We start from the raw sequence: 21291 nt of genomic DNA on the forward strand, positions 1-21291 counted from the left end.
CATATTTTACACAGGCCTGTCGTCCCAGATTCATGAAAAAGCCTCCCGGCTGGAGCCGTTTCAAAGAATTAAGGGGAGAAATTTCAAAAACACAACCCCCCCCAACATAAAATAAAGTGCACGGATCTCTGCAGGGTCAGAAGAGGAACAAAAGGGAGGGAGATTTAAAAAAATGAAAAAAGTGAAATAAAGAGTCTGTTTCTGAAGTTGAATAGCTTTTTACTTTTGGAGAGAGCACTGAACAATAATCCGGTCACGTTTTCCTCTCAGCTTCCGTCATGCCTCAGAGCTTCCTGGCATGCCACTGAACTCAAACAGTTGTCTGACCTCAAAGAATTTGAGGGCACCAAGGACGTTTTCTTTTAGCTCCTTCTTTAGCTCCTCTCCTTTCTCATTATACCCCTAATGATGCGCCGGCCTCAGAATGACAACACGCTCGTTACTTTGCTGCTTCGTCATACATTCGTTATCATTTTTTGCTTCAGCGTGATGCAACACTTCACAGGACGGGCTCATTACAGCGAAGCGGAAGGTGTGCAAGCAGGCCTGCACCTCGGCTGTTGTTTTTCTGTTTCATCATGCTTTAATGATCAAATGCCCCCTGGTGGATCAAATAAGTCGTGCGTGTTTTCATCTGCAACTTCTGGTGAAGTCTCTGGAAGCCATTCGTGTTTTTCTTATCTAATAGGACTTTATCTTCAGAAAGGCTGCTGTCAGCAAGAGTTGAATTTTCTGTTTCACAATTAAAATCAGAATACAAGCAGACAACAAGCAGAATACTTTATAAATTTGGTGCTCCATCAGAATAGAAGAACCAGATTTATGTACAGTTAATTACTAAATTATCATTAATACGATAATAACTGTATGCATCCTCTCATGTACACACGTACACACTGAAATCACTTTTTTTGTCGCTATACTTCCCCAATAAATAATTTAAAAAAGAAGAAGAAAGTGTTAGTTAGTGTCTATTTTATTCCACTGCATTAATCTTGCAGATATTCTTCTGCAGTGTTTTCCTAATGAAACTAAATATTTGTTTGAGTATTTTTATAAAAAGCAAAAATCTGAGAGAAATCTTATTACATCCTACACCCATTACATCCTTCCTACTGCTTTAATTGATCTCCAGGCTTCGGATTCTTCTTGGGATCCTTTGGAGGAACCTAAACTCGAATTTATGAAATTTGATGAAATGCATCACTTCATGAATAGCTTTTTTTTTCTGCAGAGCCAGAAAATATTATTTCAGTTAAATTTTGCTTGCAGTGCTTCTTTGTGCTTGCTAAAGTAAAATTGTAAAATTGTGCTTGCATTGCCGTTAATGTACTGTACATTTAATTAAGTAAAGGATACTGTTTGTGGCCTCTCATGCTGCAAACTGCTGCTTCAGGCATTACAGAAAGCTTTATTCTTTGAGTGAATAACACATATTGGAAAATGATGCATGTTGGTGGCCTAGTTTTTTTTGGGGGGAAAAGAAGTCATTATCACTGTAAAACATATTTCGTCTTCGCGGCTGCCTCAAAGCAGAGTCTGCTGGGAGAAGCATCTCCAACGGCCACAGTCTGTGCGCCTCGATCAATACTTTTTCCACTTGAAACACACAAACCCAGAGAGGCGCATCTTCCTTTGTGAGCCAGTGAGCATGCATAGGGAAACTCGGTATCATCTATGTCAGGAAATGTACTCTAACGCTCCCCAGAGAGGTCTTCTCATGAGACAACAAAAGGAATCGGCCTTTATGTAACTGAGCCTGTAAAATCAGAGGCAGAAAAGACCCTGAAATCTATCAATCACCGAGCAGCGACACGCCCGACATCATAGACGAACAGGGCCAAGTGCTGGAACTGGAGATGCCTCTAAAGTAGGCCATCAACTATTCATTCTGTTGTGATACGTCTGCAGCTATCAGGTGTGGGGCGGTCTGTACTGATTTCACCTGGCCAGGCCTCTGGTCACCGTTATGGGAATCACTGCTGGCTGAGAGAGGAGGAGGAGGAAGACTAAGAGGAGGCCGGTGACGCCTCGGAGCCAGATCGCTCAGAGGGAATATTGAGCTCCATAAATATTTCATGAGGGTATTCCTTTTTTGTGAAAATTCATCAGCTGCCTTAGCAAGGCTCTTACACTCTAAATCCAATTTGATCACAGTGGCTTTGAAAAATTAATCACTAGAATGACTTAAAAACTGCCCCCCCCACCCACCATACACACACACACACACACACACACACACACACACACACGGCTTTACTGACTTGGTGAAGATGATTCTCTGAGTTATCTGGCCAACAGTTTGACAGCTTTGGAAAGAAATGAGCCAGAAAAAGACAAAACCAAACAGAACATGTCATGATCAGTCCTTTTATTAAAGTGTATAAAACAAGAAACACTCCATTTCAGGTCACACGAACAATTTCAGTCTCCATTTCCAACCCAATTCTACGCACTCAACTCTCACACTTAAATCTGCTTGATGCAAAGTGTCAGGTTTACAACGAGTCCAAAAATAAACCACGAGAAATTGGCAGTGATCATTTACCCACTAATTCACCTTTATTCTGAAAGCTAACTGCTCCTTCTTTTTTTGGATTAAATTACTCCGACAAGGCAAAATCCATTTGCACACTGTTTATGCTGGAGTTTTTTATTCCCCCAATTCCCAAAAAAAAAAAAAAAACCCCATAAAGAATGTATTGAAAAACATAATCAACTATTTTCTATTTCCATACAAAAATGACCTTCTTTACCTTCTCAATTATTTAGTAAGATTATTAGTTCTTAGTAAAGACCCAGCCCATGTTCTGTCAGTTACCTTCACTAATAGATTATCTGGAAACTGACTGCTGATTCATTTTCTACTCATTTTGTATTTCGGGGTTAATGTATTGGATTACGTGGCATCTTACGGCAGTTGCTGTGGTTGTGCCAGGTCAACACTGAGCACTGAGATAGACCTGCGTATTGTTTCTTTGTGAGGCTTTGAAAGCTCTGAATCTGATATGGCACCTCGTTCCTGTAAAAGGTTGTGCACGTGTCCTGTGTGGTCAACGGGGCGATCTTCCGTCTATAAACAGATCCAATGATAAATATTCAAGCTTGGAAACGTGAAGGAATATTTTCACATTACTGGGCAATCCGGCCGTCCACTACCACACCTGTCCTTCCAGCTTTAAGGTGGAGAATGTAAAACAATTGGTTTCTTCTGTTTACGGCTGTTTCCCCTTGTTTCCAGTCTTTATGCCTGACAGAGGTGACCTGCGAGCTACAGCTTCATATTAAGAGTTTACAGAAATAGTAAATGCGTGTATTCGAAGTTGTTGGATTATTCCTTTAACCCATGAAATCAAATGTGCACCAACGATAAAAAGAACATACACATTAAACTAAAACGAGGAGTATCATCTCGGCGAGCCGGGCCCTAATCCTTATGACACCTGCTGTAGTAATTAAATACGATGTTGTCTATCCAGCGGCGGTACTTGGAAACTGCGGTGTAGACTCCAGGAAACCTGGCCTCGGCGCAGCCTGTCCCCCAGGACACCAGGCCGAAGAGCCGGCCTTCGCACACAAGCGGTCCCCCGGAGTCCCCCTGACCCGGCAGGACACAAACATCAGCGACCGTCACAGAAAAATAAGCCACCAGGCCAGTCGACTCTTATGGGGTTCATCCCCAACTGTGACATCTGCTTAAAACTAAAGTGTCCAGCTGTTATAGAGCGGCAACAAATGCCTCTGATTTAACTGCTAAAGACTGATTTGAGTTATGGATTAATCTGATTCATAATGTTTGCTATATGCTCGCATTTTTAAATGAAATAGTTGTAATATCATAAAAGTGGCAACTAAATTTAGAAGAACCCAAAATGAGCGCACACTGATACACGTGTGACGACCTGAGAATTCAAATCTAAATGTCAAGCTTTTATTTGTTTCGTTGTGATGCGTACGTTACATCCCGATTTCATGAATTCTAAAATTCTACATACACAGGGAGAAAGTTTCCGCTCACCTGACAGGCGTCCTTTCCACCAGCACTGAAGCCGGCACAGAGCATGTTTTCTGTGATGCCGCCCTGATAGGACTCGCTGCTGTTGCACTTCTGCGTGGAGACGATGGGGAGCTTGACGGTGCGGAGGGTCGAGGGGATCTCGCCTCCGTTGGGGCTGGTGAACCCCCAGCCTGACACGCGACACATCCGGCCCTCCGCTATGGAGGCGTCCTGCCTGGGCAGCAGGGCGATGGAAACATAGTGGTTCAGGTAAATCGGGGCCCTCAACTGCAAAAGACACGGAGGACGGCGTGATCAGTAAACAGGCAGAAACTCACTGAGTTACTGAGCAAAACCAAAGAAAATGTACTTTTATGAGCATTATGTCATTGTTGTTGGTGGTCGCGTTGTACTCAGGGTGCGGGACCAAAAGATGGGGCATGATTTCTTGCTCTGAGCCCTCATAGATGGTCAGAGAGTAGTCTCCCGCCACTATCAGCATATTTTTTATCCTGCAGAGAGAAGATGCATGTTTTAATGCAGATATCTGCTCATGGCAGTCCAACGGTTCTCTTTCACATTAACTGTTGACTGTTTCAGGTTGTTTGTTTCAGGTCTGTTTCATTATTTTAAGTTAGAACAACTCCTAACTTCTCTGGTGCCAGCAGGGTTAGGGTTCCCTCCACTCGGCCTCTCTGTAACTGGAAGTTACGTGAGAAGCTTGAGATCATTCTGTCGACATATGGAACGACAGCTAGCCGTTGATTAGCTTAGCTGTCGGCACGAAAGCAAACAAACATTACAGGTCTTATTTTTTCACAATCAGGTCTGATTGTGGGAGAAAATTGTGCTTTGAGGCGAGAGGAGGAGCTGTGAACTTTTGCTGAGATTGCTTTTTTATTTTTTCTATTCCACTCAAACATTTTTAAAAGGTTAGAACATTTTCTTTTGTCGATCTATATCCCAAGGTGGCTACAAAACGTTTTATTGACGGAGGTAGCAGACGTAGGACTTCAAATGTGTGATATTATCAGTGTTTGACGTAGACAGATGATTTTTCATTTTGTTTCGATTGTTTCGACGTTGTTATTATTGTTATTAATCATGGCTTCAGCTCAGTGGTGCCGTCTCTATTGCACTGGGACGTTGAACAGATCCGTTAATGTGAGTTATAAGTTACATATGTATTTGTCCTGCTGCAACAAAATGCTAGAAAAGGAAACGTCCCTTTGGGCCTTATTTTCAATGGTTTTTCTCACAATACATGAGCATGTCAAAGGAGGAAAAACTGCTCTAAGTAATAACGTGAATGATGGCTCTGTGCCATTTGGACATTAAAGAAAGTAAGCCGCCACAAGCAAAACCTACTTCTTGGTACTGACACACTTATCTAGATGGAGCATCTTCTTTTCTGTTACCAGAATGATTTACAATTTTTTTTAAAACGCCTGCTTGGTTTATTCCTAACACAGCACACAAAAATTTTACGTGATGTGTTCTTTCTGTTCAGACATGCAACAATTACAGAGCAAACTACACACTAATATTGTGTTGTGTTCTTTTTTTTTCTTCTTCTTTTCGTAAAATTCAGGTTCACAAGTTGTTATTGGACAACTAACTGCTCCAAACAGGTCAGATTTTAATTGACTGATGGGGAAGGGGGAGAAAACTGACATTCTGGAAATTCGATGCCGCTGATAATTGTATGCCATTTGACAAAAGGCCAATATGAATTTGCTGACAAACTCTTGTTACAATAGAGGCCAGATCAAACACCAGACTTCGTATAAAATTATTAAGTGTAAGAGCCAAACTGTTTGTAATTAATATCAGAGTCTGTTGTGTTGTCAGTGAGCCACGGGGCCATCTCCAGCTCCAGTCTAACTGGTGCCTTTGTATCACTTTCGTGTGTTTTCTCCCCAGTCGTGATAACTCGCAGAGCTAAATACCTGATATGGCTGGAAATGACTGAAATCTCGTATTCAAAGGTTTCCAGTCATCGTTCGGCCTTTTATTTTCTGCAGACAAAACCTAACTCAGGACACAAAGTTCCCTGAACTGGGGTTCACGTTACCATTTCAAGTTGAGGGTTTCTGCCCAAGGTCATGCGACTTTTATACTCAGTAGAAATAGATAATAAAATGAAAAGAGAAAGACGGGGGGACAAAAGAAAAGGCTTACCCGATGTTACAGTGTGCTGCTGTGATTGTCCAATACTTATTTATCAAGGAGCCTCCACAGATGTGCTGACGCTCTGTTGTCTGTATTGACACGATGTACTTGATTGAATATGGAACTGGAGCGTAACCTCCCACGATACGCTCCTGAGCAACGTCTAGACCTGCAACACATCCAGAGGGAAATAAAGATCAGCTCGGATGAGGAAGCACACAAGGTTTTTGTGCAAACCAGACAAAGGAAAAACATCTGTGACACGTTTTATTGCAGTCGTAACATCAGCAAGAACAATAAAAGCAGTAACGGAGGCCTTCACCATACAGACACATCAGGTTTAAAAGATCGATGAAAGAACAATCTCATCTCTGAAATACAAAGTTTACGATTGATTTTATAGATTTCATGTTTACACAAAGCTACTCACACACACACAATCACACTGACTGGCACACTGTTGATATTTAATTTCTGCTGTTTGTGTGCTGCCCTGAATCATTAAAAGCAAAGGTGGGAAAATAACCAGGTACATTTTACTCAAGTTCAAAATTCAAAGCAGTTTGTTTCAAAATAAAATACTGGTTTTTAGATTTTAAATATAAAACATATCATGAGCTTAAGTGTTCATCCAAGGTGCTCTGGCTCTTCTTGTGTTGCGTCAGTTAAAACCAGATCTAAACAAGAACCGTACAGGTCCTTTAAAACAGCTAGCGGCGGTGCATTTGTATGTGTTGACACCTCTTTTCTCTTTGCTGTAGATATTGTTGTGGTGCATCAGCCTCACTGTCATGGCCGCCAGTTATTTTGGTTTGAATGGAGTATTTTTGTTTCTCACTGGTGGCAGTTGGTGGTGATTGCCGCTTGATTTAAGTTATAATGCGTCCTCTGAGCTGGGCTACTGCTTCTGATTGGAGGCTGGTTAACGTCTTGGAGAGTAGAGGAATGAAGTTTGATGTTGAACTCTCAGCTGTTATTTATTTCTAGACTAGTACACAAACAGTGTTTATTGCTAAAGCTGCTAAAGTGACCTCAGTATTTCTAAAATCTGTCCATGGCTCGAAAACTTGAAACTTAATGAGCATAAAGGTCCATCACAGTGACCGAGAGCCAGCTGAGGTGAAACAACACCGTGTCATTGTTGTCGCAGTTATCAATCCCAAGCTACAATTAGCAGCAATGGTGCGTGACAAAAACAAAATGGTAACTCTATACAGTGAGATAAACGTACACACACACACACACACTGATACGAGTAGCATTATGTAAGTCTTTGGAATTGAACCTTGAACAATGGTTCTCCTATTAAGTATCACCAGGCTGAATTGTGTAGAATAAAATATGTTGACATGTTTGGATACTTTGGAGGAGTTGGTGACTCCACAGTTGCATGTAAATCACTATTTGCTGCCCATGAATGTAGATAAATCCATAGAGCATCTGCACTGTCAAAAGTGAAAAGAAAGTAAAAGCTGCAGTGTTGGTGGAGCTGCACACTTCAGATCGTAGACCTAGATCCCATTAAAGATGTTTATCAGAGCCCCCTTTTCACACTTTATCTTGTGACATAATCAGCAGACACAAAAGGGGGTGTTGGCCACAATTACCTATTGTCTTTTCTTTTGTTGTTGTTGTTGTTGTTAGCCTTCATCTTGTGTCACTGAGGCTTCAATTTCTTTTCATGAACACTTTCACTGACCTTTTTTTTTTTTTTTTTAGCTCAAAAGCTCTTTATCGCCACCTGTTTATCCCCATTCATCTCTACCAAACATTTCTTTGGCGTACTGAGTCACAACATGCATGTATAGGAGGTACGCAATGAGTATAATGTGATACAACATTTAAAAATGTAAACAAGATCAGCGACTTAAACAATAAATGCTTACAGAATCATGGCAATGGTTAGGGTTAGGGGGTTAGGGTTTAGGGTTAGGGTCTAACCCTAAACCCTTTGAGAGCTTTAACAGAATTTGTTATAATATTTACTCATTGGAAGTCAAGTTTGTGTCCCTTTTTTAACATCACTCTGCTTGTGCAACTTATGATTTAAAGCAGTAAGACACTCTGCCCAGATGGAAAGAGCTCTGAGTCCCAATTTTTTTTTTTCTTGCCAAAACATCCTTTCAGGGGAGCATCAGCACTCAGAGAACCCCGTCTAAGAGGGATGTTTTTAAAACATCAATAAAAGGGTTACTAATTGCATATTAGATACACATTCAGTAATCTAACTTATCAACCCAAAACTGCTGCTATGTGTTTGTTCGTTTTTTCTTTTTCCAGAATAACGAAGTATTTATCCCAACTATTCAGCCATTGTAGGCTTAACTTCACCTACAGCCCTTTCATAAATAACCTCTAAATCCAAGATAAAGTGGTTTACTCACAATTTACAGCCAGGACGTCCAGCAGTAGACAAAGCAGTAAAGATGGCAGGTCCATAGTGACACAATGGGAGCAGCAGTCTACACACAAAGAGAGGCTTCAGGTTGTGCTAATCTTAACGGGAAGTCATCGCACCTGCACTCTCGGGTTTCTTTTAGTTCTTATTTCCGTTTCCATGGTCACCTCCTCGTGCTGCAGGGATATATAATTGAAGCTTCCACAGCCCGGCCTGTAGCATGTAGCTGCTCGAGCTGTCCTATACCCGTCCATTGTTTATGTAATTGCCTGTTTAATCCAGGCCCATTTACTGTCCCATAAAAGGTGAAGGATGTATTGTGGGTGTATTCTAATTTCATGAACCTGAGCGTTAGATCCTCCTGCAGAGTTTTATCATGTTTCTGCAGAGCTACTCTGATGTTGTATCTGTGTCAGCTGTCCCCTTTATTTGACATATTTCAGCCTCTCATTGGGGCTCCTAATGTGGATCAAATGGGCTGCTGTCATTCCAAATGAAAGAGAAAGGGGCGTCTGCAGTCCTTCATCATCATACAGTCTCTGCTCATTGATTTCCCCAGGAAGGATAAATGAGGGTTCTGACTGATTACAAGCAGCAAATGCTTTTGTGTCGGGTCGGGTCAAGCCGGCACTGCTGCTCCACATCCATTCTAAGGCTGTGTCATTAAAAATAGAGCGCAGCCGAGACGGGTCTCATCACTGATATCATCCCTCTGTGGAGTTCCTAACCTCAGCTGGCTAATAGCCCTCTCTCTGTTGCCCTCCCTGCTACTGATAGCTGTGGCCGGGCTTTTGGTACCTCTTTCATCCCTTGAGTGCTGACCACGGCTTTTTTTCCACATGACCTACTCCTCAGTCAAAGTGCTGTCATCATTATTGCACATGGCTGCCAGCTCCCCTGTTCTCACATTCGTCTGTCTGACCCTGGAATGAAAAGCCAACTGTACAACACACTCACAGACACACACACACACACACACACACAAAAGAGACTTAATCCAGAACCGGCCTGTCGGTTTTAATACACTCACTGTAAACTTATCAGCTGAGTGGAAACAGAAGGCTTTTTTTTTTTGCGATTTTTATACTTCAGGTTCTTCAGTTCTTCTCATTCACTGTTGCGTATACAAAAATAATAGAAAAAACTAATTAAAAAAAACTATGTAGTTGTTTGAAATAATTAGGTTTTTCATCTTTTGCTTAGTTAGGGGTGAAGCCCCTGAAATGTAGTTGTGCAAGAAATTAAAAAAACTTGACCTTGAGTTGAGAAAACAGACGTGTTTCCTGAATGATTTTAAAAGCACTTGAAGTTTATAATCTACTTGTTTTTAATTACTGACATGAGAAGAATAAACTCAGCTCGCTCGGCTCAAAAATAATTAATTCATGACTCTGTAACAAAATGTTTTGCTGGAGAGGAGTCGCGAAGAACCAGAGATAATCTTGGCTTTACAGGCCCTGGAGTGAGGCGACGCTGAGGTCTTATCAGTGCCAGCATCACTTCTGCTACAGCACCAGTAACTCAGCAATGACTTCCTCATAAACCCCTTCAGCAGTTCCCCCTTTGGAAAAAAATATCATCAACTCAGATCTGGTTCAAATGCTCCAAAGAGTCCAATAATTTATTTTACAGCTCAGCAAATGTGCCATCATTTCCTTGAAGTCCTTGAAGAGTAGAACTATGGCAGCAGATCGAGCCCTCAGCAGGAATGAAATGCTAAGTTAGTGTAAACTGACAGCAGGTATATATATATATATATATTTTTTTTTTAATACACTTAATGACCTATTTTCCATGTGATTGGTATATATTATTGTTGTTTCCAGTGGGATGTTACACTGTTCAGGAAATCTTGGAGCGTTCGGCTTGATGTGATGGGAATGCCTCGGACCCCCCCCACGAGAGATCACTTCAATACTAAATAAGAAAAATTCAGATTTATGTCAGACAATATCCAGTTGAAGGACAGACAGCTTACAGTACGATGAAGGATTTATGTTTTCATAGTGAGAGACATTAAATTAACTTTGAACTGGGATTATGGCCGTCAGCTTTTCTACACATAGAATTAAATGCAGTGTGCGTGACATAATATTCTGAATGCTTATTAAACTATCAGTTCCATATTCAAGAGAAAGGCCTTATTTTGTTAATCTAAAGAAAGCATTCAGTAAATTATATTTAAGTACTTTTAATAGATAAGAGCTACCTTATAAGAATAAAAATTTGAATTAGTGTACATTATTAGTGCAACAGGAGCGATTTCAAAAGAACTGTAACTTTTAAACTTACAAAATAAAGTCTATATCAATATTGCGTTTGCATTTTGATTTGGTTGATATGGTGTCAAAATCAGCTGCTTTGAATTAGACCAAGTCTAAAACACACATTTGCCACATTTCTTGATGTAATCTCCACAATTTTTCAGCCAAGAAAGGTGTTATAGTTTTCAGTTTGTTTGCTAATGGTTGTGTTAAAAGCTGCATTATCATTATTTGTTAGGACAGTATTAATTTTATTAGCCAGAAGCATTAGTTTTATGAATCATACTTGGGAGCCACTGAATAATTCATTATTCTTTTACATTTCAAACCTATAGTAATGAGGCATCAGTGGTTTAACAGTGTATTAAATCAGTGTGATACTGCACTTGTGTGTATAACAAAAGCAGGGTGTGTAGTCAGCAGAAGCACAAGCCTGTGTGTAGTTTATAGCCTTTTGTAATGGAGAGAACAAACAGCTCAGTCAGAGAGTAACCTGAGAAGAATGAAGTGTTCACAGGCTTTCTATACATCCTCAGAGAGTTCGTGATTCATAGAGATTTAAAAGGAAATTAATAAAGAAATACTTGGTTGTAATGCGATCTTTCTAGAAAACGGCATGTTAGTAATATACTGAACGTCTCGACAGACAGCTTGGTTAGCACCTCAACATGTTGCATTGTGATCACCGCGGCCAGTCACGTGAAGCACTACTGTCCATCATGACCCAATTATTTTCATAGATCTGGTGTGTTGATTTGTAAAATTGCAAAGATGCATTCAAATAATCGTCGTACAAGAATAAGCTGCTGCTCAATCAGATCCATCCATCGCTGACTTTTTAAGAAAGTATATTGTACAACAAAACATTCCTTTTATCGAGCAGATTTTAAAATACATCTAGACTGTAAATATTTACTGTGTCCATAACCGGGTGACGATGATGATGATGATGGTTATGACTCTGGAGAGGTGTTCCCAGCCTAAATACCTTCATATCCCAAGGTGCAACGGACATAATACAAGAAAAGGCCTCAGCTTTGTCATGTAGTAGGTCAGTCTCATTGTTGCTGTCTGAGATTGTCGCAGCACAGAGCTGGAGGATAATATACTTTGAACAAAGAAATTGGGTAAAGATACAGTGACACTATAAAAGGGAACAAGACAACATTGGCTCCAACAGTTGGATGTAATCTGAAGGTTGCTGTGTTCGGACATTGGAGGTATGTAGAAGGTCATTTCTTTCACGTTTAATAATTAACACAGACGCGTCTGCCCACATTTCAGGGGGAGCATAATGTTTGAAATAGAAAAACAAATGTACTGAGGAAACATTTTGCAGCTTGCAAGACAAAGTAAAATTTTATCATCGCTAATTTGTGCTTTATTTGTAGTATGATGATGCATCGTTGTGGATTTTATCTTTTAAGCAAGACTCTGAGACGCATTGAATTACGGCTCATTAAGATACTTTACGGCGGGTTGTTCAGTTGCTCATTTATTATATGTCTCATTTATTATATGCACAAAAAATAATAATAAATACTAATAATAAGGATTTCTGATCTAGAAAATGACTATAGCTGTCAGAAACCGGAGCTGGGCCATATTTCACATTTAAAAGTTCAGCCACAAAGTTGCACATATCTTTTTTATTTACTCAAATCCATTTGATTAAATAGGATCTGCTTAAAGTCACATTTTATTTTTATTTTTTTCATTTTTTGCCATTACAGGTTTTAACTAGAAACATGGGTTCACTGAAAATGTCTACTGTGCTGTTGCTTTTGACTTTCTCAGTATCAGGTAAGATCTCCTGGGTAGATATAAAATAATAATAATAAAAAAAACTGATGTGGATGAATTTTTCTACTCTTCTATTTCATGCCCTTTCGAGCGTCTTCTTCTTCTTCTTCTTTTTTCTAAAGCAGCAACTATTATGATCAAATAAGACGGTTTGAGGCCAGAGGTCTGTTTGTTCTCTCCATCCACAGAGGCGTTTGCAGGGAGGATTATTGGAGGTCAGGAGGTTCGTCCATACTCCATCAAGTATCAGGCGTCCCTGCAGTCTGAGAGCTGGGAGCACTACTGTGGAGGGACCTTAGTGCACCCTCAGTGGGTGGTGTCTGCTGCCCACTGCTGGAGACCGTAAGTATTGATGATCTGAAGGTACTTGCCTGGAGAGGCAGAATGTCTTGTTGGTTTATTAGTGAAATCGTAGATGTAAAATGTGGACTTTGCAGTTGGAGAGCAGATTCTGATGCACCTCATGTCTGCTTTCGGCCCCCAGGAGCAGCCTGATGAGAGTGGTGTTGAGTGAACACAGCCTGACCACAACAGAGGGATATGAACAGGTCTTCAATGTCTCAAAAATATATGTCCACAATTACAACTACAGGACATTCAACAACGACATCATGCTCATCAAGGTAGGCAGGAGAACATGGAGCTCTGCACACACTCGTAGACGGGGTGCCATAACTTTTGGTGTCTGCCGCAGCTCAGCGAGCCAGCACAGCTCAACGCCAACGTCCAGCCGGCCAAGCTGCCTGATGAAGACACCCCCGAGCTTGTTGATGATGTCTGCACAGTGAGCGGCTGGGGGGTGACACAGATTTACAGTTACTACCTCTCCCCCGTGCTGCGTGCTGTGGACGTGAGAGTGCAGCGTTACTGCACCTATTACTACTGGGGCAGGATCACCTCAAATATGCTGTGTGCTGGATCTCGACTGGGTGGCAAAGATTCCTGTCAGGTACAGGAAGAGCTTTGTTGCTCTTCAGTCTAAACCAATTTTGACATTAATTTCTTTTTTTTGTGGCTCAATATGCAAATATATTTCATGACTAACAAGCAGTTAATGTTTTTATGTAGCCTCTTTTCATCGTTGCTGGGTCATTATGAAACAGATGAACATCACCAAACATCTGTGGCCGTGCTAGTAGTTCTGTGAGGCTGTACTTTGGCCCAGCAGATCTTGGCGTGTGAATTCCTGTACTAAATTTCATGGCCAGCCATTAGTCATAATTACAAAAGCCAGTAAATCAAAATGTGATCGCATCTTTAACTCCAGTGGATACCTGTGGTAGTGCAGTGCAGTATAAATGTTTTTAAGTTTAACCTGGGTTTTCTTCCTGCTTGAGCCAATTAAATAATTTATTAAAGACTTTAATATCAACATGTTTCTCTTTGCATGCTACATGCTAATTGTCCCTTGTCATCTTTTTTATGACTGGCAATAGCAAGACGTCAAGTGCAAAGGAAGAAGGCCAGTTAGACAGTTAATACTGAAAACTGTGCACTCTTTAAAAAAAAAAGATAGTTTATGATCTCTGATTTGTCTCTGTGACCTGCAGGGTGATTCCGGCGGTCCCCTCATCTGCAATGGAAACTTCGAGGGCATTGTCTCGTGGGGTATCAGCTGTGCTAACCCGTACTTCCCTGGGGTTTACACAAAAGTGAGGAACTACGTTCAGTGGATCAAATGGATAATCGACACCCACACAAAATGATGAGCAGACTGCTGAGATCCAGATTGTTTCAATTAAAAACACAAGCTGTTCCATGACATTCATTTCCTTTTTCCCCACTGCTAAATTTGTATTTTACTCACTTTTAAGTCTTGCTGTTCAGTCATTTCTTGGTTTCATGTTTTTCCTGGAAATGTATTTATATGCTAACGAGTCTGTATTTTTTATATTCATTTATTGTTTGGAAATAAGATACAGAGCTAAACCCCATGATTATTATTATTATTATTAGAAGTAGTTGTAGTAGCCGTTGTAACAGTCATAGCAGATGGGTTAGAGTGTTAAGTGTGTTAGAGTAGACCTGGACAATATGGTTAAAATTTATAATAATATTGGATTATCAACCCGCTCCATTAATCAGTATTTTCTGTATTTCCAATTGAATCGAGACATTTTTGTGTGGCCATCGAAATGCTAAACGCCTCTCATGTTCCACCTTTCAGGCTGTCAAACCAAAACACAGCATCCACAGTTCTAAATGAATAAATAAAACATTTGTGTATGCGACCAATTTTTCCCCGGGGATTAATAAAGCGTTTCTGATTCTGATGTTGTTTGTACCCATCTGTTGGTCTGCCTTTACATGATTAAAAAAAGATTTAAATTCCCACCGTGTTGAAACCGTGTTCATCTGTATTATGTAGGTGACAACAGGATCACAAGTCTTGAAAAAAGATGATGCCTGGGAACAGCTCATATGGCTTGTTGAGTCTATTTGTTTCTGTTCAATATAAGTAAACAATACTTGTACAATATTGTTGTATTTTTGATGGCACGTTTCTATTTTTCTGGAAACAAATGGAAGAAAAACTTCCCTTCTGTATATCCGTATATCCCTTCTGTTGATATACCACTTGACTCTCAGACTGGCATACTGGTGTGGTTTCCTGTTCAGATAAGTGCAGCCCGAGGTATTTACGTTTGTTCAAATGACTACACTAATGTGCATGTTTCTTTTGTGGCTTAAAGTAACCCTGGTGTTTCATATTTCCTAACTGCTCAAGGGAAGACACTAACCAGGTAAAGAGTCAACAGTACCCCAACTTCTCTCCATGTTCTTGCCCATACAGTAATAAGACACCCAAACTCAGCTGCTGTTAAAGCTCAGACCGAATAACATGTTATTTTCAGACTAAATTTTAAGTTCATCCTCAAATATTTACTGCCAGGTGTGATTCTCATGATAACATCACAGACTTTGTTGAGAGTTTTTGTTTTGCACTGATGATGGTTTCCAGTGCTCTGGATGTGTGTTTGTGCACTTTAAAGTGAAGGGCACTTCAGGGGAGCATTGGGAGAAAAAACTAAGTTTGTTTGGTTGAACTAAACCTGCCAAAAGAGCTTTTTGTAAATCTGGTGAGATTCACATTGAAGATGCACCTAAAATAATTGTGCAGTTAAAAAAAATCAGACCCAGACGTGAATCTAGGGAGGCCTGGTCCTATATATATATATATTTTTTTTTTATCATTCCGTCTTTAACTGAATGTTATCCATGCTATTATGTTTAAATAAGATTTAAATTTTACGAACAAACTTGAAATCTCAAACAGATGGGACTATAAGTGCGTCGTGACGTCATTCTCGCGCATGCCCAGTAGCAGCTGTTTTGTTTACATCTCCGACCTTGGCTGTCGGAGAAGTCCGAGTCCGGTCGGGACCGAACCGGCTTCCAGACTCACCTGAAACTCCCTCTGAGGGTTAAGTTATGTCCGTGAAACACGCCATCAGCCGGGGGCTGGAGCTGGGCCGCTCGGTCTTCCAGCTGGGTCTCCTCAAATCCGGCGTCCGGGTCGCAGCGAAGCTCCGAGCTGAGCGTTTCCGTGTAGGCCCGTCGGTCCGCGGCGCTCAGCCTCGGGCTTTCCTGCCGTCCCGGTACCGCTACTACCGCACCTCCCTGCGGGGGCTGGCCGCCCAGCTCCAGTCCGCCGGCTTCCGGAGGGGTCTCACCGGAGGCTCCCCCAGGAACAGGGCCGTGTTTCTGGCCTTCGGTCTCGGCGTGGGGCTCATCGAGCAGCAGCTGGAGGACGACAGACGGAGCGCTGCGACATGCCAGGAGATCCAGGTGTTGTGTTTGTGTACTTATTTACTCATTTATTGTTGTTGTGCTCTGCACTTTGTACTGTAAGCTGTAGTTACTTCATAATTAACATTTCAGACCAAAATAAGTTCGTAAAATGACGCATTCACGGATGAAATTAGTTAAAATGAAGCCATTAATATGAATGCAGTGATATGAGGTTTATGTTATTATATCATTCTGCTGGATGATCGGTATTATACCTAATATGTCTCTTTCCCTTTAATGCAACATATTTTATTATAACCTATCCCCTTTTCTATCTAAGTGATTTGTGTTGTTTTCACTTTTGGAAATCAAATACTTTATAATATGATGAACATTGTGGACACGCTATAATGAAAGTTTTCCACTGGCTACATAAATCCTCTGTGTTCTTCTTACTGCTAATAGATGACACCTATTAGTTCATACCACTCGATACGATTAAGCCGACTGAAGAAAAATAAAGCATTGATGACAGATTAGATCGACTGATTGATTGAGCTGATATATTTGCAGCTGTATTAAATATATTTATTATGTTTATTTTTCTGTTATAATGTTCGTAATTGTATGCCATCTACAACTTTTTAATATGTGTATCCATATTAAAGCTCCCAAAGTTATGCAGGAAACTCTCTCATCTGAAAAAAATGTTTCTCTCAAACTGTAGGCTGTGTTTAGGAAGAAAGGATTCCAAAGCCCTCTGAAGCCAATCAGCTCTGGATATAAACTGGAGGATTACATTATTGGGAACCAGATTGGGAAAGGCTCCAATGCAGCTGTGTACGAGGCTGCGGCTCAGTTTGCCCCTCCGACGGAAAACGTCAGGAAGTGCTCTCTGGTGCAGCTGAAAGAGGACGAAGAGGAAGGAGAGAAGCCTCGATCTCTGACATGCTGCTCGCTCAGAAACTTCCCTCTTGCCATCAAGATGATGTGGAACTTTGGGGTGCGTATTTGGTTCCCAGATTCATTTCTAGGTGTCAATTCTCAGCAGGGGAAACAAATGACGGGCACACATCATCACTGACTGGTCCATTTATTTGCAGGCAAGCTCATCGAGCGAGGCCATTTTAAAATCCATGTCACAGGAGCTGGTGCCTGCAGGCCCCCTGGCTTTAAAGCAGGAGAAAGAACGCATTAGTCTTGATGGGTATGAATTTTCATTGCTCTTTAATAGTAATGAATACATTGGAGGAAAGATGGTAAAAAATGGCTAAGATCAAACCTCTCACTACATTCAGGGAATTTGGAGTCCTGCCCAGGAGAGTATCGGCACACCCCAATGTGATCAGAGTGCACCAGGCTTTCACAGCAGATGTTCCACTGCTACCTGGTGCCCAGGAGGAGTATCCAGATGTGCTGCCTGCCAGGCTTAACCCTGCCGGTCTGGGCAACAATCGCACTCTCTTCCTGGTCATGAAGAAGTAAGATCAGCCATAGTCCACCCTCACGGTCTGAGAATACCTTTAAAGCAAATGATCACATCTTCATCTTAAAAATATAATTAAGATTTCAGTCCTAGCTGATTTGGTGACACCCATGGCTATAAATATGGCCAAATTCTTGGCACAGTAAAGATTTTTTTCTTTTTGAAATTCCAACAAATAAAATTGATTTTGGTTACGATACAATGCAAGTAGTATGAACTCAATCTAGTTTCTGGTGCATGTAAGTAATTTCTCTGCACCTCAGCTATCCATGCACGCTGAGACAGTACCTGGAAGTGAGCACACCGGGACGCAGGCAGGGCTCTTTGATGGTGCTGCAGCTCCTCGAAGGGGTGGACCACCTGTGCAGGCAGGGCATCGCTCACAGAGATCTCAAATCGGACAACGTGCTGCTGGAGTTTGACTCAGGTGAAATAAACGGCATCAGTAAACAGGCCGACTCTAACGGAAATTCGAGCAGAGGCATCAAGTTCCTGTACAGATTTGAAATAGAATTTACTCTCATGCAGATGATCGTCCTCGTTTGGTGATCACTGACTTCGGCTGCTGCCTGGCTCAGAGCGACTGCAGTCTGCAGCTGCCTTTTAACAGCATCTGGGTCAACCGAGGAGGGAATGCATCACTTATGGCTCCTGAGGTAGGCTGAAGTGGCTCTTTGCTATAATTACATAAATGTCCAGCAGCTACTTAGCCATCTACTACTGACACCTTCAGTCTCTCCTATGTAAAACAATTAACGACGCATTTTAGCTCTCATATATACTTTGAAATAAGACAGATGCCAAAAAGGATTAACATAATCACAATTTAAAAAGCTTTAAAAGGCTTTGATATAACTGATAGTCACCAGAAAATATGTACTCTCATAACCGGAACCGGATGTGGTGGTAGCTCATGTTGAAAAATGTAAAAAGACTGTAGATTAAGATGCCCTCCTTGAGTCCAGTGAATAGTTGTGCGAGACACATACAATTTTCACAATTAACCATAACTAACCATATATTTATAGCCATTCACCATAAAGTGTTTGCCCACAGGTGGCCACTGCACTTCCAGGAAGCGGAGTGGTTATTGATTACAGCAAAGCCGATGCCTGGGCTGTGGGGGCCATCTCCTATGAGATATTCGGCCAGCGTAATCCGTTTTATCGAGCAGTGGGACTGGAGAGCCGAAGTTACCGGGAGAGCCAGCTTCCTGCTCTGCCCTCCGCCGTTCCAGCAGATGTGCAGTCAGTAATTCGACTGCTCCTCAGGAGGAACCCAAGCCAGGTAGATCTGGGGTTAATCAGTGATCAATGGGATTCTACTGAGTGTCTACAGGTTACAAGTTTACAAAGCTTGGTTATAAAATGTTCCATCTTTGCAGTGTCCCTTTCTCTGGCTTCCAAATGAGCTCAGTTTGGTCACAATCAGAACCAAAAAATAAAGTGCAAACATGCAAAGCAAAAAAACTGATCTGCAGTGTTACTTTGCAATAAAGTTGATGCGGTGAAGATGCTGACAAACAGTTGCCAACTGGCACCTCCAGCATATTCGTATTTATTCAACATGAGTAATATTTTATTGGCTGTAACTGGATATTGCAGCCATAAGCGTTTGCTTATTTTTTTTCCCCCACATTGTTATTGAAGCAAATTTGGATTAAGTGCAGCTTTAAAGTGCACAGAATTTGTGTTTCATGCTAAAGCTAATTTGTGTTTGTATATACCTGTGTTCTGTTGTCTTTGGTACCACAACACTGATGTTTTTCTCACTCTGCAGCGCCCCAGTGCCCGTGTTGCGGCTAATATGCTTCATCTCAGCCTCTGGGGACGGAAGGCTCTGGCCAATCAGGACAGCGCAGGCATGAGGAAGCTGGTCGACTGGCTGCTGTGCCAGTCCGCTGTGGTTCTCCTGAAGGGCTGCGGTGGACCCAGTGGGAACGGGGTGGAGGCCGAGCTACAGAGGAGCTTCCTGGCTAACTTAGACCTGGAGGACCTGCGCACTGCTGTGGGCTTCCTGCTGTACGGACGAGAGCAGCATCAGGCCTGCATAACGTCTGCATAGATACACTACATTCACAGTAAAATCTAAAACACTTTGTGTCTGAACCTCTACATCTACTGGCTGCAACGTAGAGGAGCAAAAGCAATGTCCTACACTGTTATACTTCATTTGTTAGTGTCAGTGTCTTCCAGCATTTATTACGAATGATTTCATTCACCTTTTGATATTCCTGGTCCACGCTAAACTTTCCCAAAATAAGTTCACTCCGTTTCTCTCAGCTTCATTACGCCATCAGCAGGAGTTAAACCGAGTGCTAATAGTTCCCCTAATGCATTGGCAACATGCCTTGTGGCTGCAGTGTGTCGTTCTGTGCTGAATATTGAACTGTTAAGTTAGACAAGAAGTGGAAAAACTCACCAGCTACTGCCTTTAATTTGGCATGTTTTCTTTACAATTTCTCCTGATGCACTTTTTAAATATTTGTTAGGCCTCAAGTCATTACGTGTGTGTCTGATGAAAATTGGCCTGCGTGGAAGTCATGGAAAAGTCCACGCCAAATGGAGATATTTTAGATTAAAGTGATGATTTACTGTACTAATTAGACTCTACTGTGTAGGGTGGAATTTAGTTTTACGCTTTTTCTGGTCCAGCACAGCACATAAACTGCTTGTTGTTCCATTAAGCAGCTGGTTTCCAGTGGGAATCTGTCAAAAAAATCACTTTTACTCCTATTCTGCCCAAAGTAACACATTTGGAAATCTCCCTGTTGTGTTTCTACTGACTAATCACAGTTGTGATGATGGCGAGAGTAGATGGTGCAGAGAAATGTGATTATTTTTTTCTGTTGTTGTGGTTTTTGGTTCCATGGTGTGCACTTTATACTCATGTTTGCACTTGGTCAGAACCATTGGTTTGGCTTACTGGTCTGTTGTTTGTTGCTAGCTTATAATAGATGAAATCATATTCTTTTGAATTGAATGAAACAACCTTTAGACTTTGAGTCTGTAATTTGAAGATCTTTAAATTTCACGTAACCACATTGTCAGATAAGGAAACAAAGAGGGTATGTACATTGTTTTCATACTAACGATGAGAGAAATATTTTGGATATAGGTAGACTTTTCTGCCGTGTTTCAGAATAAAGGACTGTCTGAACTGATAGAACTCATTCCTCTTGTGTATTACTTGTATATGACTTAGCAACAAGTGAGAATCTGGAGAATACTGGAGAATTCTGACGATAGTTAAAAGTAGATTGCCAAACTCAGTGGGTGCAGTATGTACCTTTATAAACCTTGACCTGCTGATGCAAAGACATGCGGATTTACATTTTAAGATGATGCTGGAGAAGTTCAGTTGTCACGAGAATTAAAGAGTTCGATAAATGACTCAGAAACAGCTTCAAATGAAAGGAACTTTATTTAAGACAGAGCCA

The 21291-nt window shown here is 41.2% G+C and overlaps 3 protein-coding genes across 3 annotated transcripts; 2 read left to right on the forward strand and 1 right to left on the reverse strand.

The window, feature by feature from the left end:
• Positions 1-3427: 3427 nt before the first annotated feature.
• Positions 3428-8608, reverse strand: LOC115046826 (trypsin). The gene is made up of 5 exons (XM_029507451.1): positions 8554-8608; positions 6179-6338; positions 4368-4509; positions 4019-4285; positions 3428-3598 (listed from the first exon to the last, which is right to left on the reverse strand). Exons 1-5 carry the CDS (start codon positions 8606-8608, stop codon positions 3428-3430), a joined length of 795 nt encoding a protein of 264 aa, XP_029363311.1.
• A 3971-nt stretch (positions 8609-12579) lies between these two features.
• On the forward strand, positions 12580-14340 carry LOC115046827 (trypsin). Its single transcript, XM_029507452.1, has 5 exons — positions 12580-12634; positions 12823-12976; positions 13119-13257; positions 13329-13583; positions 14185-14340. Exons 1-5 carry the CDS (start codon positions 12580-12582, stop codon positions 14338-14340), a joined length of 759 nt encoding a protein of 252 aa, XP_029363312.1.
• Positions 14341-15958: 1618 nt separating this feature from the next.
• pink1 (PTEN induced kinase 1) lies at positions 15959-21017 on the forward strand. Its single transcript, XM_029506522.1, has 8 exons — positions 15959-16423; positions 17094-17369; positions 17470-17573; positions 17665-17847; positions 18116-18279; positions 18381-18508; positions 18909-19139; positions 19632-21017. The coding sequence occupies exons 1-8, from the start codon at positions 16067-16069 to the stop codon at positions 19914-19916; spliced, it is 1728 nt and encodes a 575-aa protein (XP_029362382.1). The 5' UTR covers positions 15959-16066; the 3' UTR covers positions 19917-21017.
• Positions 21018-21291: the final 274 nt, after the last annotated feature.

This window comes from Echeneis naucrates, chromosome 7 (genome assembly GCF_900963305.1).
Source record: "Echeneis naucrates chromosome 7, fEcheNa1.1, whole genome shotgun sequence".
NCBI lineage: Eukaryota > Metazoa > Chordata > Actinopteri > Carangiformes > Echeneidae > Echeneis > Echeneis naucrates.

Coding starts and splice junctions, on each gene's coding strand:
- pink1 (XM_029506522.1), top strand. CDS start 16,067: ATGTCCGTGAAACACGCCATCAGCCGGGGGCTGGAGCTGGGCCGCTCG. Junction 17,370..17,469: donor AGATGATGTGGAACTTTGGG/GTGCGTATTTGG, acceptor ATTTATTTGCAG/GCAAGCTCATCGAGCGAGGC. Junction 17,848..18,115: donor CTCTTCCTGGTCATGAAGAA/GTAAGATCAGCC, acceptor TCTGCACCTCAG/CTATCCATGCACGCTGAGAC.
- LOC115046827 (XM_029507452.1), top strand. CDS start 12,580: ATGGGTTCACTGAAAATGTCTACTGTGCTGTTGCTTTTGACTTTCTCA. Junction 12,977..13,118: donor GCTGCCCACTGCTGGAGACC/GTAAGTATTGAT, acceptor TTCGGCCCCCAG/GAGCAGCCTGATGAGAGTGG. Junction 13,584..14,184: donor GTGGCAAAGATTCCTGTCAG/GTACAGGAAGAG, acceptor TGTGACCTGCAG/GGTGATTCCGGCGGTCCCCT.
- LOC115046826 (XM_029507451.1), bottom strand. CDS start 8,608: ATGGACCTGCCATCTTTACTGCTTTGTCTACTGCTGGACGTCCTGGCT. Junction 6,339..8,553: donor GGACGTCCTGGCTGTAAATT/GTGAGTAAACCA, acceptor GATGTGTTGCAG/GTCTAGACGTTGCTCAGGAG. Junction 4,286..4,367: donor ATGACATAATGCTCATAAAA/GTACATTTTCTT, acceptor TGTCTTTTGCAG/TTGAGGGCCCCGATTTACCT.